Source organism: Podarcis cretensis (genome assembly GCF_951804945.1).
Source record: "Podarcis cretensis genome assembly, chromosome: 5".
Classification (NCBI taxonomy): domain Eukaryota; kingdom Metazoa; phylum Chordata; class Lepidosauria; order Squamata; family Lacertidae; genus Podarcis; species Podarcis cretensis.
This window is the reverse complement of record NC_137174.1, coordinates 58,725,298-58,740,586: the sequence shown is the minus strand read 5'-3', so window position 1 is coordinate 58,740,586 and position 15,289 is coordinate 58,725,298. Positions and strand designations below refer to the sequence as shown.

The window sequence follows — 15,289 nt, the reverse complement described above, 5'->3', positions numbered from 1 at the left end:
CCTATCCAAATTGATCTGAATTTAATACTTATCGTTTCCCTTGATGCAGAATTGGGAGGGGGGTATTAATGCATTTCACAAACAGGGCTCTATCCTGAATTGACCAAAGCTCTCTAAACCTCCTCTAGGCCAGGATGATACTGCAGCACTTGATTTCTGGCTGTAATCCAGGTGTGAGATCTTGCATCTAAAGGTAGTTCCACAGAGTACATGCACATGAGATGGGTCTATTTGTGCCAATGCAGGGTGGGAAAGGAAATTCAACAACTCACTTTGAAAAAAATTAATTCAAGGAATGCAGGTGGGATGCTTTGGTTCTGTCCATGCTATACTTTTGAAGCTCTTTCTTTTCTTGCAGACAGTGTAGAAGATGAGTTTGAGCTCTCCACTGTTTGTCATCGGCCCGAGGGCCTGGATCAGCTGCAGGAGCAAACCAAGTTCACCCGCAAGGAGCTGCAGGTCTTGTACCGAGGCTTCAAGAATGTGAGTTGGAAAGAAACTCCCCTTCCTGCTGGTGCACTTACAAGCTTGCTTGGGGGCCATTTCTTTTCCCTATACTAGGCTTTAAAAAAACAAGTACAAAACTTTTGGATAGAAAGAAAGAGACTGTCCTTTTCCATATTGTTGAAGAGAGCATATTTTAAAATATCCACTCACTACACATCAAATTTGCAATTTGTAACTTACTCACAGTCACAAAAACTATAACTATAATGAAATCCTCTTTTGTGACTATAGGCAGGCACTTCCAACACACTGCCCAGCCAAAGTGCTTCCCATTACTCAGGAGCGTCAGACTTCTTGTATGGCTCCAGTAAGCTAGCTAGCGCTCTCTCTCTCTCTCTCTCTCTCTCTCACACACACACACACACATATTTCCCCCTTGAGTGTCTATACTGCAGCACACACCCCTAATTCTCATATAAATGAAATTGCACCAGCACTTCGACATGGGGTGGCATGCTTCTTTCTGCTTTTGAACCACTCATCCCTCCTAGGCCAGTAACGGATGCCTCCAAAGCACAGAGGGATTTTCTTTGTGATGTTTGGATGCCAGAAGAATCCAGCTACATGCTACGACTTCCTCTGAGCCTGGGGAGGCACCCTACACAATAGCCCCCTCTTGCTATATCTTACTGGCTATATTCTGCACCCTGATTGGAATTTCTTCCTATATTATCTCAAGTGTAACCACCAGTAGATAATAAGGTAATGCTGCTTTCTGCTTTCAGAAGCATTTGTTTTACTTACGTGCTTACTTACACACACACACACACACACACACACACACACACACACAGAGCCGTGTACAGTGGGATCACCCACAGCCTGAGAGACACTGCTCAAGTTTTCCCCTAGGAGGTGATCTGCTTTCTGTCATTGGTTATGAGAGTCAGCTCCTCAAAGTCCTCTTTGATGACACACCTCACCACACTGGCCCTACTCTGGGGTATTGTTTAGACTAGCTCTTCCAAGGTGAACTTGTCTGCACTTTTCCATTTGACAGGAGTGCCCTAGTGGCATTGTTAATGAAGAGAGCTTCAAGCAGATCTACTCACAATTCTTCCCACAGGGAGGTGAGTGCCACTCCCAGCTGAGATCTTTTGGAGGAACTGGGAGGCCAGATAAGGACAGTGAGTGGCTTGGCGGCTGCTAGAAATAATTTGGGATATATTCTTGAGGGCCTTGGCACAGTCATCTTCAGCTGCCCATAGCTTCCCTGCCTGCTGTGCCAAGCACAGCTCCTTGCCCAAGAGAACGGTCCATGACACATCTTTGTAGTTAAATATGGCTTCCTCTTTGCTCAATTTTAAACAGGCTTTTAAGACCATTTTACTTGAGCAGGCTTTTCTTCTTAAGTGCCAGGACTGTTCTTTATGATGATAATATGTTTTTATTTGTAAGCTGCCTTGAGTATACTTTATTAGAGAAGGGCAGACAATAAATATTGCCATAAATAAATAAGATATCTATGTCTAAGGGGAAGCAACAATAATTTCCTGGCACTTGATAAAGTATTTCCAAAAGCTGCAGCTATAGTCACTTTCTCTGGTTGTTCTCTGCCTGCTAGGCGGTTGGTTTGTTGACATCTGGTAAAAGGCCTCCTAATCATTTACTGTGATGCACTTCTTTTCAGATTCCAGTACATATGCAACTTTCCTTTTCAACGCATTTGACACCGACCATGATGGCTCAGTCAGTTTTGAGGTAAGATTCTACATGCAGTTATTTTTGTTGTTGTTTAGTCGTGTCCGACTCTTCGTGACCCCATGGACCAGAGCACGCCAGGCACTCCTGTCTTCCACTGCCTCCCGCAGTTTGGTCAAACTCATGCTGGTAGCTTCGAGAACACTATCCAACCATCTCGTCCTCTGTCGTCCCCTTCTCCTTGTGCCCTCCATCTTTCCCAACATCAGGGTCTTTTCCAGGGAGTCTTCTCTTCTCATGAGGTGGCCAAAGTATTGAAGCCTCAGCTTCATGATCTGTCCTTCCAGTGAGTACTCAGGGCTGATTTCCTTAAGAATGGATAGGTTTGATCCTCTTGCAGTCCATGGGACTCTCAAGAGTCTCCTCCAGCACCATAATTCAAAAGCATCAATTCTTCGGCGATCAGCCTTCTTTATGGTCCAGCTCTCACTTCCATACATCACTACTGGAAAAACCATAGCGTTAACTATACAGACCTTTATTGGCAAGGTGATGTCTCTGCTTTTTAAGATGCTGTCTAGGTTTGTCATTGCTTTTCTCCCAAGAAGCAGGCGTCTTTTTATTCCATGGTGTTATTTATAGAGCAACTTTTATAACAAACCTTGACTGGGTGTTTCACAGAATAAAAACAATGCTTCTGGCATTGCAAACAAGCCCACAAAAAGTAGGCTTACAATATTGTTTCTCCAGCAGCCCACAGCATTTCTAAGCAGAGAAGGGCACTTCCCTCTTCTTACAGCCTACTTGGTTTCTATACTGAGTGCAGGAAAGAGATGGAACACACAGTCCCTCCACCACTGCTCACCTGTGTGCAGTTTTTCAGGTGTTTAAATTGTGTACTTTTATCACGGATGTGTATGCTGCCCTTTGGCAAGAAGGGCAGGGTATAAATTTAATTTTTTAAGACATTCCTTGTCACCTATGAGTACCAGATGAGTTCTTAAATACAGGGTGGTAATTCAGTAGTAGAGCATCTGCTTTGCATGCAAAACAACCCTGGTCGATTCCCAGCATGTTCAGGCAACACCATGCCCTACAGCTCCACTGATCCTAAAATCTCACAATTATTTCTGCACTTTCAGTCTATTCACCTAAACCTTTCAACTCAGGTCAGTGAGGCCACCTGGTAGAAGTGCATGGACCTGCCTTTCTGAGCTCTTTGCTAAGTAGAGTGAGGGCAAATGAGATAAAAAAACACAGACATCCTACCTGAGGAAGGCATCTTTCCCACTCTCTCCAGTGAACAATCACAACAGCTCTCTCTCTCTCGTTTATTGATTTTCCCAAAAGTTTTGTGAACTTTCATTTGTGTGTATTTATATTTCTCTCAAGTACACTCTGTAGATCATTTTACTTCAAGATTCAAACCCCAGAAGCTTAGGGTGGGTAGCAATAGGTTAAAAAATATAAAGTAATTATGTACTAGATATCTGAAACTTCCTCAGTCTACACACTTAAAGCCAATGGAAAGGCTGCCCTAATGGAAACAAATTTGAATGAATGAATGAATGAAAGTTATGCTGACAGATTGCCTGAGAATACTTCACCATTTTCTCTTGATGTTCTAATTTCAAATTATGTTGTCAAAAAATAATCATGAAGGTTGAAGCAGGAAAGTCAGCAAGAAAGCTCTTAAGTCAGGGGCGAGGAACCCTTCCGATGTTGTTGGGATTCCAGTTCTGATCATCCCCAGGCAGCTTGGCCAATGGGATGGGATGATAGGAGTTGTAGTCCAGCAGCATTTGGAGGGTCACAGGCTCCCCACCCCTGCTCTAGGGTATTAAACAATCAGATACTCAGGAATTCTTTCCCCAGGTGGGCTTTTTACTCTGTCAGTTGCTCTTTGCAGTTTGTTGCCATTGGGTCCCCTCCACATCCCAGAATCTGCTTTGCTTAAATCTCAAGCCTTCATAGCATTTGAGCTAGACTTGATTGTTTCTTCACCCCACCCCACCCTTTTTCTTTTTCATTCCCCTGCAGGATTTTGTGGCTGGCTTATCCATTATTCTACGTGGTACTATAGATGATCGGCTCAACTGGGCCTTCAACCTCTATGACCTGAACAAAGATGGCTGTATCACCAAAGAGGTACATATAGAGGGAGATGGAGTCAATGGTAACAGAAGATACTGGGCTCCCCTGCTTGTTGTCCACTTTCTTAGGAATCTCCCTCAGCCCACAATTGAGTTCTGATTTCTGCTGGCCATTCTTTTTGTGCTCTTATCTTGCAGGAAATGCTGGACATAATGAAATCCATTTATGACATGATGGGCAAATACACTTACCCAGCCATGCGAGAAGAAGCACCTCAGGAGCATGTGGAAAGCTTTTTCCAGGTGAGCCTTGAGTCAGGACATTTCCATGGGTGAAGAAGACCCAGTGAAATTAATAAACATAACTAAGGACCATTCATTTCAATGGGTCTACTCTGAGTAAAACATAATTAGTCTTCTCCGATAAAGAAAACAATGCCTCTAAGTTCAATACTTGGCTAGTTTAGATGTATTCAAGTCTCCAGGGCCAGATGAACTGCATCCAAGAGTATTAAAAGAACTGGCAGATGTGATCTCAGAACCACTGGCAGTCATCTTTGAGAATTCCTGGAGAACAGGCGAAGTCCCGGCAGACTGGAGGAGGGCAAATTTTGTCCCTCTTTTCAAAAAGGGGAAAAGAGAGGACCCAAATAATTACCGCCCAGTCAGTCTGACATCAATACCAGGGAAGATTCTGGAGCAGATCATTAAGCAAACAGTCTGTGAGCACCTAGAAAGGAATGCTGTGATCACCAATAGTCAGCATGGATTTCTGAAAAATAAGTCATGTCAGACAAACCTGATCTCGTTTTTTGACAGAATTACAAGCCTGGTAGATGAAGGGAACGCAGTGGATGTAGCCTACCTTGATTTCAGCAAGGCATTTGACAAGGTGCCCCATGATATTCTTGTAAAGAAGCTGGTAAAATGCGGTCTCGACTATGCTACCACTCAGTGGATTTGTAACTGGCTGACTGACCGACCCCAAAGGGTGCTCATCAATGGTTCCTCTTCATCCTGGAGAAGAGTGACTAGTGGGGTGCCACAGGGTTCTGTCTTGGGCCCGGTCTTATTCAACATCTTTATCAACGACTTGGATGATGGACTCAAGGGCATCCTGATCAAATTTGCAGATGACACCAAACTGGGAGGGGTGGCTAACACCCCAGAGGACAGGATCACACTTCAAAACGACCTTGACAGATTAGAGAACTGGGCCAAAACAAACAAGATGAATTTTAACAGGGAGAAATGTAAAGTATTGCACTTGGGCAAAAAAAATGAGAGGCACAAATACAAGATGGGTGACACCTGGCTTGAGAGCAGTACATGTGAAAAGGATCTAGGAGTCTTGGTTGACCACAAACTTGATATGAGCCAACAGTGTGACGCAGCAGCTAAAAAGCCAATGCAATTCTGGGCTGCATCAATAGGAGTATAGCATCTAGATCAAGGGAAGTAATAGTGCCACTGTATTCTGCTCTGGTCAGACCTCACCTGGAGTACTGTGTCCAGTTCTGGGCACCACAGTTCAAGAAGGACACTGACAAACTGGAACGTGTCCAGAGAAGGGCAACCAAAATGGTCAAAAGCCTGGAAACGATGCCTTATGAGGAACGGCTAAGGGAGCTGGGCATGTTTAGCCTGGAGAAGAGGAGGTTAAGGGGTGATATGATAGCCATGTTCAAATATATAAAAGGATGTCACATAGAGGAGGGAGAAAGGTTGTTTTCTGCTGCTCCAGAGAAGAGGACACAGAGCAATGGTTCCAAACTACAAGAAAAAAGATTCCACCTAAACATTAGGAAGAACTTCCTGACAGTAAGAGCTGTTCGACAGTGGAATTTGCTGCCAAGGAGTGTGGTGGAGTCTCCTTCTTTGGAGGTCTTTAAGCAGAGGCTTGACAACCATATGTCAGGAGTGCTCTGATAGTGTTTCCTGCTTGGCAGGGGGTTGGACTTGATGGCCCTTGTGGTCTCTTCCAACTCTATGATTCTATGATTCTATGATAATTACTACCCCATGTCAGCATCCTGCAGTTCTACAAAACCTTCCCATCCCTGGTAGTTGAGCGAGTGGGTTATTTTAGTCAAGATATTTGGGTTTGCCCTCTTCCTAGAAAAGCCTTTCAATCTTGGCACCCTCCAGACGTTTTGGATTCCAACTCCCACCATACCTGCCCAGTGTAACCAATGGCCAGGGGTAATGGGAGTTGTAGTTCAACACATTTGGAATGCAAATGTGTGCATTTGGGTAGAGAGTCAACACAGAGTAGAAAACTCAACACAGGGTTTTGTCAGAACTTTAAGCTTTCCCAATGGCCACTCTTCCTTCCTCTTTCCAGTAGAGGCAGCATCTCCCATCTCTTACTCACCTCCCATCTCTGTTTGCAGCACCAGCCCACTGCTGTTTCCTTGAATGCTTGCAAGATGTCATTAGTGAGGTAGGGGGGGGGGCATTCTCTGCCAGAAATGCCTTTGAAGCTACCTAGAAGCTGACAGGTTCCCTGACCAGGTCTGCCTCAAGGATGTCCTTCCTGGTTGTGGGTATTGTAGTGTGCCTGAAGCTGCTCCTAGGAAACAGATGTTACCTTGCCTTTAATTCTCACATCCCTGGTTCTTGCATTTCAGAAAATGGATCGGAACAAGGATGGAGTGGTGACTATTGAGGAATTCATTGAGTCCTGCCAGAAGGTAGCATACCCCCGTTAGAGAAGGGTGGCGATATTGCATTACTGTCAGTGGGTACAGACCACTGCTATTTTTCTGCCACGCATAAAAAGGGGGTGGGGGTTGAAAAGGTCCTTTACACCCAAGGTATAGTTTGGGGGGGGGCGGAGGGAGTCAAAGCTGATAATTAGTTCTAGGACTTCTTAATTATTCTAACTTGTCCTCTTTTCTTTGGCAGGATGAAAACATCATGAGTTCCATGAAGCTCTTTGACAATGTGATCTAGCGGGCCACTCCTGGAGCCCAGACCTTCACACACACTCCTGGGGCTTCTCTTCTTGGTGTATCCCTCTGAGGCATTCTTCTCTTGGCTGTATGGACAAAGCAGCCCCTTGTCCATGCTGGACTGGGAGACATTTCTGGAGACCATGTATTCGAGATGCAACTGGGGGAAAGTCCCTGCAATGGGAACCACGGGGGTGGGAGGGAGCCTTTGGCTGGGTTGGACCAAGGCCCAGCAGGGGGAACAGCCTAACATCCACAAACACTTCCTCTGGGCATTGAAAAGAAAAAAAACCCCGGATCAACCTGCTGCCTCCCCTTGGAAGCTGCACTGCCCTGTCACCAAGTAGTATGCCCACCCTTTAGGGCCTTCCAAATCACAGCAACCCCCGACCCTTCACTGGGGTTCCAAGCAGGTTCACACCACCAAATGGCAGTGCAACAGCTGATTGCCAAGGACTTTCAAAGGATTTTGTGTGTGTGCAATCTTACCCACTGCCTATTAGGAGTGGACTCCATCTAATTTACACCAAGGCTCTCACTGCAATACCCTGAGGCTTCCAGTTGGGAGATAAATTTCCCAGTGTCAAGGTAACTTGCAATCCTGGCACTAAACTCTGGGGGAGAGCTGAGGCAAAGAAATAGAGAGTGAGTGGGATTTTGCTTTGTGGTTTCTTTCCTTTGCATCCTCAACAGGGAATGAAAACTGTGTGCCACTCATGAGAGGCAGGTACAACACAACCTTTAGCTTTCATTTACAGATCAGGAGGGAGGGGTGAATTATGCTTGGATTCTCATAGCAAGAAAGTACACTAAGCTTGATCAGAGCTTTTCCTTGCATTCTGCCCCCTATAAACTGTCATGAAAACAGGGGTAGAAGTGGTGAGGACATGTCACTAGAAACATTTAAGTGAGGATGGAATCTCTGGTCTCACTGGGCAGGGTCTCTATGCGGCCTGAGATAATGATAATACTATCTGTTACACAGCTCCAACAACTGAGGGCCATACAGAAAGTAGGTGTCAAGAGTTCAGACATCCTTCAATGAGAAGAAACTCAGGGTTCAGCTAAGGTTTACGGGTGACAGTCTGGCATCAGCTAGGGTATGCTTTGTCCTTGAACTAAGTTCACTGAAAGATAAAAACATGACATAGCTCCTTGACTTACATTGATCATGGTGAATGGAAGAGGTGGAAGAGGGCATGTGTGAGAGCAGATAAAAGAAAATCCTAGGAATCACATTAGAGGGTGGAAGAGCTTTGCTGTTTCTTCCCTGTGCCAACTATCTCTTTAGCTGCTGCTCATCTCTCTGTGATGCTTACCCGCTTTTTATGTTTTATTACAAATAAGCCCTTGGGTCATTCAGAAGCAGAAACAGTATGGGCAACTGGCATCTTCAGAGTGTTTATGAATCTCCAACAGAGTGCCAGGTTCTGAACAGAGCATAGCAGCAACACTGTACTTGTGTAGAGGGCTTACACATCACACTAGCTGGCCAGGACAAGGATACTGTAATGGGTCAGCGATTCATAATGAGCAGCGGGAGTGGACTAGCCAGAGGAGCTGAAAATGTAGGTCTTGTGGAAGGGCTTAAATTGGAATAAGCTGTTTGATGCATGGAGGAAAGAGTGGCATGGCAATGTAGGATACAAAAACTGATGAAAGAGGAGTTGTGCAAACTGCAGAGGCCAACGTAGAAAGTAAACAAAGACAAAGAAAGAGAAACTGCCTGTAACAGAGATATTAAGGGTTTAAAAAGAACTAGAATCTTGAAGCTGCTTCTAGTATGACAAGACCACTCAGATTAAGGCAAAGTATAGGAAAGAGACAAGGATGATACTGAATAGGTTTGGGGGGTTTTTGGTCATACAAACAGGTACTGTATCCCAACGAAGGCAGAAAAGTGAGGGAAGAGTTAGCGAGCCAGAGGCTGAGGTACTCAACAGCAGACAATATCTAGATGGCAGAGATGAACACCCTCTATCCTGGCCCTGCCTAGCATCCCCTGCAGTACACCAGCTAGTTCTACCAATGTTCTTAATATCCTACCCACAGCCCTAGTTTTATCCCAGCACTTAACTCCTCTCAGGCTCATCTCAGTTATTGTTCCTGCACCCTAACAACCAACCCTATACTTTAGCTCCCATCTCAGACTACAGTTGCAATCTTGAGTAAGCACTTAGGCACTTGGCAGTCTAGAGCAAGATTCAAAGACCCACAGAAATGAGTTTCTTTGTTCTGTGGTCTGAAAGTGTGTGTGAAGGACAGGAATTGGAACTGGCCAGCTCAGGATTTTTAGCTATGCAAACAGACTTCCATGTGCACTGGAGCCCAGCTTTGGCTCTTCTCCTTCCTGAAGCTGCCATTTCAGTTCTTGCCAACCCATCATGCCAGCGCTTAAGGGTCCCTCTTTGTGTAGTTCAGACATGTTTTCTGCTAAGGGTCACAGCTGGGATAAAATCTTGGAGATTGGAAACAGTTTGGCATCTACATGGTGGTTACTGTATTTTTATTTAAATTTGTACAATGCCTGGACCCATAACCACACTATGTTTTTAAAGTTCCTTTTCCTTGGCTTAGTTTCTCCTCCCCATGCCTCAAAATGATTTCAACAATCCCATCCCTGTATAACCCTCCCCAAGCCTGTCCCTTCCACACATGCATTCTCTTCAATGAAACAATTTCTAATCACAAACATCCTCCTACCATCTTGCACTCCCATCTTCCATCCAAGAAAGCCTGTTTCTGTGCACAACACAACAGTTTCCTTTCTCCTGCATCTCTCCCATCCTTATTCCTCACCGGTACCATCCTATCTGGCTTATCTCAAACTTAAGGGTTTACACTAGTGTTTCTTACCCCTTAAGGCCTATAGGAGAAGCTGGAGGGGGGGGGGAGAGAAGAGTCACACCCAAACTACCCTCCGTGGCTATTCATAACCAGTCAGAATAGTATAGTAGTGCTCTGCTACCCTGCAATTGCTCACAGGGCAGCTTCCAGTATAAAAGTTGCCTACTGTGGTATATGTGTATGTCTGACATCAGAGCATGTTCTAATTGCCATCCTGAAATCATTGATATGGCCATAATGTGTATGGTAGATCACTTTCCCTTGTACAGAAAATTCCCATGCTGCCATTGCTAGGAATATCTTGTGGTGATGTAGAAACTTCACACACATCTGGGGAAATCCACACTTTATGGTCACTGCATGAAGCAGCCATAATATTTAAACTGGCTCTGTTAGCTGTGGATGGGATGCAAGCCACATGGCTGACAGCTGGCCACTGCTGAGGGAACTACCCTCATCAAAGATGAACAAGTACCTGGCTGGTATGCAAAGTTAACACTACCCTTATAACACCACCACTTCCAAGTGTGTCTAAAGTAGCCCTGTGCTTTTCCTGATGGGTCTTTATGCTGATGGGTCTTTATGCTGGAACACTCTAGCAGAAATGATTGTCTCACTTTACTAAGAACCCAGAGTTGTTCTTCAAGAACAGAGGTGACAATTCAAAGGCCTTCCTGGTTACCAGCAAGTCAGGGTGGAAAGTGTGTAATCAGAACTGGGAATCACAATTAGTCCAGACTCAAGGCTCTCTTGCTCTCAGATACAGGCTGGCTTCTGGGGCTGCATTTTCAAGAAGGGCCAAGAGCATATTTCCTCATATTGTCAGTTACCAAATAAAGATGGGTGTTGGTGAGCCCAAGTAAATTATAAAAGGAGGTGCTTTATACCGTGTTATGCCAATGGTCCATCCAGCCCGATACGGTCTGTCTTTTCCAGGTTTAGGCAGAATTCCTTGCTTCCAGAGATAGCTGCATTCAAGATTAGTCTTCAAAATGCAGCTGTGGCCCACTCCCATGAAATGTTGCTAGCCTTTCCCACTTTTCACTGTGTCTTATCAGATACAGCCATAGGTCCATTAGAAACTATGGTGGGGAGTTGAGAGTAAAGAAACACCACATAGATTACCTCCCCATACAAAGTGATCTTCCACCAGCCCAGCCCAGATATACTCACCTTTTAAAAGGGCTTTTATTCCCTTTCTGACAAAGTACTTCACTATTCCAGGGGATTTTGCAGTTGAGAAGTATGTCTTAGGCTGCATACTCAACATCCCTTCTAATACAGAGAATTTGTCCTTCTGACACCCTTTAACTAAACTGTCACATTTGTAGTAAGGGTGGTCAGAGTGAGAAGATGGTGAATTTATCCACCATCACTCTTTTAATGCATGTTTATGGGTAAAGTGGCGATTTCAATCTAATTAAGAGAGCATTACAGAAACCAGGTTATTCTAAAAGAATGAACATAAAGTAGGAGGACCTGACCTTTTCATTCAGCGTTACATTGGTTCTATTTAGAATCATTCTCTGATTTTGCAAAGCCCATATCCTGACCCATTACTCATCTCTTTGCAGATTGTTCTTTTGTTTGAAACATCTTCATCCTGTCTGTTGATACTCCTAACCTGATGGCAATCCCTATGTGGGTGGGGCTACTGCTCCACTCCTCACCTATACGCCAGCTCTCACTACAATCACTAAATCAGGGCCAGATGGCCCATTCCCACTGCACTAGTGGGGCACATTGAGCTCTGCTATCAGCTTTGCATTTTCAACTCTGTATATTTTGTATAATAATAAAGATCAAGTATGACAATAAAATGCAACCACAATGGCTATGCACAAACACCACAGTCTCTGCTGCTGTTCGCTTTCCCACATATCTTCACAGGGAAGTGCTGGGTACTGCATTCAAATGGGTTTTGTGTGCCTCCCTTTCATTCTTGATATTACTCTTAAGGCTAGCAGGGGCTGTACCTTCTTATGTGCAACTACTACTGAAACATCTGCTGTGGTTCATCTCTATGTCAATATGAAGTATTCAGACTCTTCATTGCAAATGGGATCTGAAGTCTTCCTTCAAAAGTGCAGCAAGCTTGCTTCTGGTCAGCTGTACAGATGCCACATAAAGAGAACCCTCCTTAAAAGTTGCTAGAGGCATTGATTTTCCAAGAATAAAATGAGGACAAATGAGGCAATCAAAACAGTATCAAAGTCTGGGTAGGGAGCTGGCCCTGATTTTATACTTAGATTTTATACTTAGCACCAGGCTCTCCCAAGTTAGGTGCTGCAAGATTGCCCCCCCCCCCCCGCAGTTGGGAATCTGAGGTGAGATACCCATGCAGTGTAACTTTCTCCCAGTTCCAGTCACTACACAGAGGCAGATTAAGGTCCAAAACAGTTTACTGCTGCAAAAGATCAGGCCTCAGTAATACAGTTCCAGATGTTGACATATGCATGCAGCTTGTAAGCTTTGCAGATACAGATACATACAAGTAGAAAATACCTATGTTGCTCCAGCAATTCAAGACATAGACACAGACTCATCGACTGACTGATGAGCTAACATGCCTTAATCAAACACACAAACACGACACTGGGCCATAGCAACCGGCTTTGCTGACCTTGCATCTGTTGGCTTATGTCAGACATGGGGTGATTTGTGGCCATGAAATAAATTAATGCCTTCATGTCCATTTCCTCCAACATTATCCTCCATAAATTTGTCTAATCCTCCTTTAAAGGCATCCAAGTTGGTGGCCAACATAGCCTCATATAGGAGCAAATTCTATAGTTTAACTATGCACTTGCATTAAGTGTTATTTTATCTGCCCTGAATCTTCCAACATTCAGTTTCATTGGATGTCCATGAGTTCTACTATTTCACCAAAAATGCATCTGTGGCGTGCCAAGTTCAATGCTGCAGTTTTTGGAGGACTGGTTATGCCACCTCTGGGGTGGGGAAGGTTGCAAAATGGAGAGATTTGCCTCTTCCCACCTCTTGCACCCTTATGATCCTGAAAGAGCAAGGGTCCTAAAACACAAATCTATAAACAGAGTGCCATCTAGTGACCAATGGATGCAACAGCATCACCCTATAACATTCACTACTCCTTCTTGCATACTAAGAACTCAGCAGAAAGTTGAAATGGGTGGTCACATAACTCCCTATACCATGGATGGGGAAGCTGTGCCTCTGCAGATATTGCTGAACTCCAACTTCCATCAGCTCCAGTCATCATGGCTAGTGGTCAGGGATGAGAGCTATAGTCCAACAATATCTGGAAACCCACAGGTTTCCCATCCCTGCCCTATGGTGTGAGGAGTCATTTTCCAAGAAGAGAATAAAGCAGCTCAAAATTAAAGAGGCTCATACTTGTGAGGAACAGAAGTCATTGATGATGTGGTGTGTCTGGTACTAACACAGAGAAGCTGCCCAAAGTACCAACAACTCTAGTGCAAGTGGAGAAAAGAAAGTGGCTAGTTGAAGCGAACAGCATCAATCAGATTTCATCTCAATTGTCACACAGGTGTTTCTTTTATTTCTGAGACAAAAAGCCTCACCATCACAGAAACTTTTGATCTTAAATTTGCTTGTTTCTACACATCAGATTACGATCAACCCTATCTGAAGCCTAAAATGATACAGAGAAAAAAGCAAACAGGATGCAAGTATTTATTATTTGACAATACGAAAATGTTAAAGCCAAGCAGACATAAAATAAAGCAACAGCAAAATAGATGTTCAATCACACCCCTATGAAATTCTAAACCATCCTAAGTATTTGTAGTCAATTCAATTTTTTTAATGACTAAAAATTAAAAGAAGCCTGCCACATGGATATTTGGTAGGTAAAGCTTTCCTAGAAACAATGCTTTGCCTGTACAATTTCTGTATTATCACTGAAAGGCACCAGAGTAGGCACAGCAAAAATGCGGGACCTAAACTTTCCCCCGCTAAGATACTTTTCATGTGTCTGCTCCTCAAAAAAGGAACTAGATTTTGTATTATCCTTTCACTATCAGCACTTAGCGTTGGGCAATGTAAAAGTGTTACATATGCAAATAAAGCAATGACAATTGTACAGAAAAGCAGCAATCTTTCCTCAGTAAGGTTTGCCAGGAGACCACTATGTTACTAGTCCAAACATAAAGCTGTACTCTTGCCAAGTAAGCAACCCTGAAAAGCTAGTAAAAGACCAGCTCAGTCCAAAACATGACAAGATTCTGTCCTGGCTCCTCCCCTCACCCATCTTGTCCTCTCACTCACCAGACTCTGTCCTGGCGTCACCTGCATCGAATGCAACCCTGCTCTGCCAGAGAGGTGGCATTTTTCAAAAGGAAAACAGTAACCAAGGGAATACGTCAGTCAAGCACATCTACCGACATTGGAGATTATTGTTCACCCACTGGAAACGGGCAAGACTTTTCCAGGAGCAACGTAGGAGTCCACTTTCTTTTAAGAGGGGTTGGGGTTCTACGGGGTTTCAGACAGGCGCCTTTCCCAGCCCAGCCTGTCGGTGTCAGAAATGGAACTATATGCATACAAAGCGTTTACTCTGCCAATGAGCTTGCAGCCCTTTCCCTGTTCGATATTTACTTCATCTTTATCCAACTTTTTAGCCAAGGAGTTTGGGCAACTCAAAGCCTCACACACACTGGGGCGGGGGGGGGGAGCCGCCAGAACAACCCTGTGAGGTAGGCTAGGCTGCGAAAGTGAGCTTCGTGCCTGAGCGGGAATTTGAAGCCAGGTGACAGTTCAATCACTGAACCGCCTTGGTTCGCTATTCCTGCAGCCGGCCTCTCCCTAGAGGTGAGAAGCGTGCTCTGAGGCGCGCCCAGTTAGCTACCCCTCAGGTCTACGGAGTCCCCAGCCTAGAAAAGTAGGTCAAACCTCAAGGCAGCGGACCACAAGCTCCTCCTTCTCCACACATGTGCAGCGAGGCGGAAAGTCGGCGGTGGAGAAGCCTACCGCTTTCGTGCGCTTGCGCAAGACTCCGCCCCTTGCGCAGCGTTTAATCAAACAAACCCCCCGTGGCTACGCTCTGCGCTTGCGCCTTAACCCCCGCTACTTTGTTTATTTCCCCTCCCGCGTGCGCAGTAGCCTCCTACGGGGTCCGTTCAGTAGCTACGCATGCGCTCCAAGGCCGCAGCTCAGAGCTGCCGTTGCTCGCCTGCGCAGTGGGCCGCGATCTCGTTTTCGCGCGTGCGCATTGACACGCCCCTCCCCCTGCCGGTCCCTCGCGCC

The 15,289-nt window shown here is 44.9% G+C and overlaps 1 protein-coding gene and 1 long non-coding RNA gene across 6 annotated transcripts in view; one reads left to right on the top strand and one right to left on the bottom strand.

Moving 5' to 3' along the window:
- KCNIP2 (potassium voltage-gated channel interacting protein 2) overlaps positions 1 to 8,791 on the top strand; it is a 105,611-nt gene extending 96,820 nt beyond the window's left edge. For 3 of the 5 annotated variants that reach the window (XM_079977508.1, XM_079977507.1, XM_079977506.1), the window contains exons 2-8: positions 359 to 483; positions 1,508 to 1,577; positions 2,138 to 2,208; positions 4,189 to 4,296; positions 4,440 to 4,544; positions 6,872 to 6,934; positions 7,149 to 8,791. In XM_079977508.1, the coding sequence (XP_079833634.1) occupies positions 359 to 483; positions 1,508 to 1,577; positions 2,138 to 2,208; positions 4,189 to 4,296; positions 4,440 to 4,544; positions 6,872 to 6,934; positions 7,149 to 7,196 (590 nt within the window). In that variant the 3' untranslated portion in view covers positions 7,197 to 8,791. The remainder of the gene's footprint in view (positions 1 to 358; positions 484 to 1,507; positions 1,578 to 2,137; positions 2,209 to 4,188; positions 4,297 to 4,439; positions 4,545 to 6,871; positions 6,935 to 7,148) is intronic. The other 2 variants (XM_079977505.1, XM_079977509.1) reach the window with 1 other exon arrangement.
- Positions 1 to 15,266, bottom strand: part of LOC307216861 — a 330,476-nt gene extending 315,210 nt beyond the window's left edge. The window contains exons 1-2 of the long non-coding RNA XR_013839343.1: positions 13,606 to 15,266; positions 12,019 to 12,151 (exon numbers count right to left, since the gene is read on the bottom strand). This is a non-coding gene — a long non-coding RNA (uncharacterized lncRNA). The remainder of the gene's footprint in view (positions 1 to 12,018; positions 12,152 to 13,605) is intronic.
- Between the last annotated feature and the right edge of the window lie 23 nt (positions 15,267 to 15,289).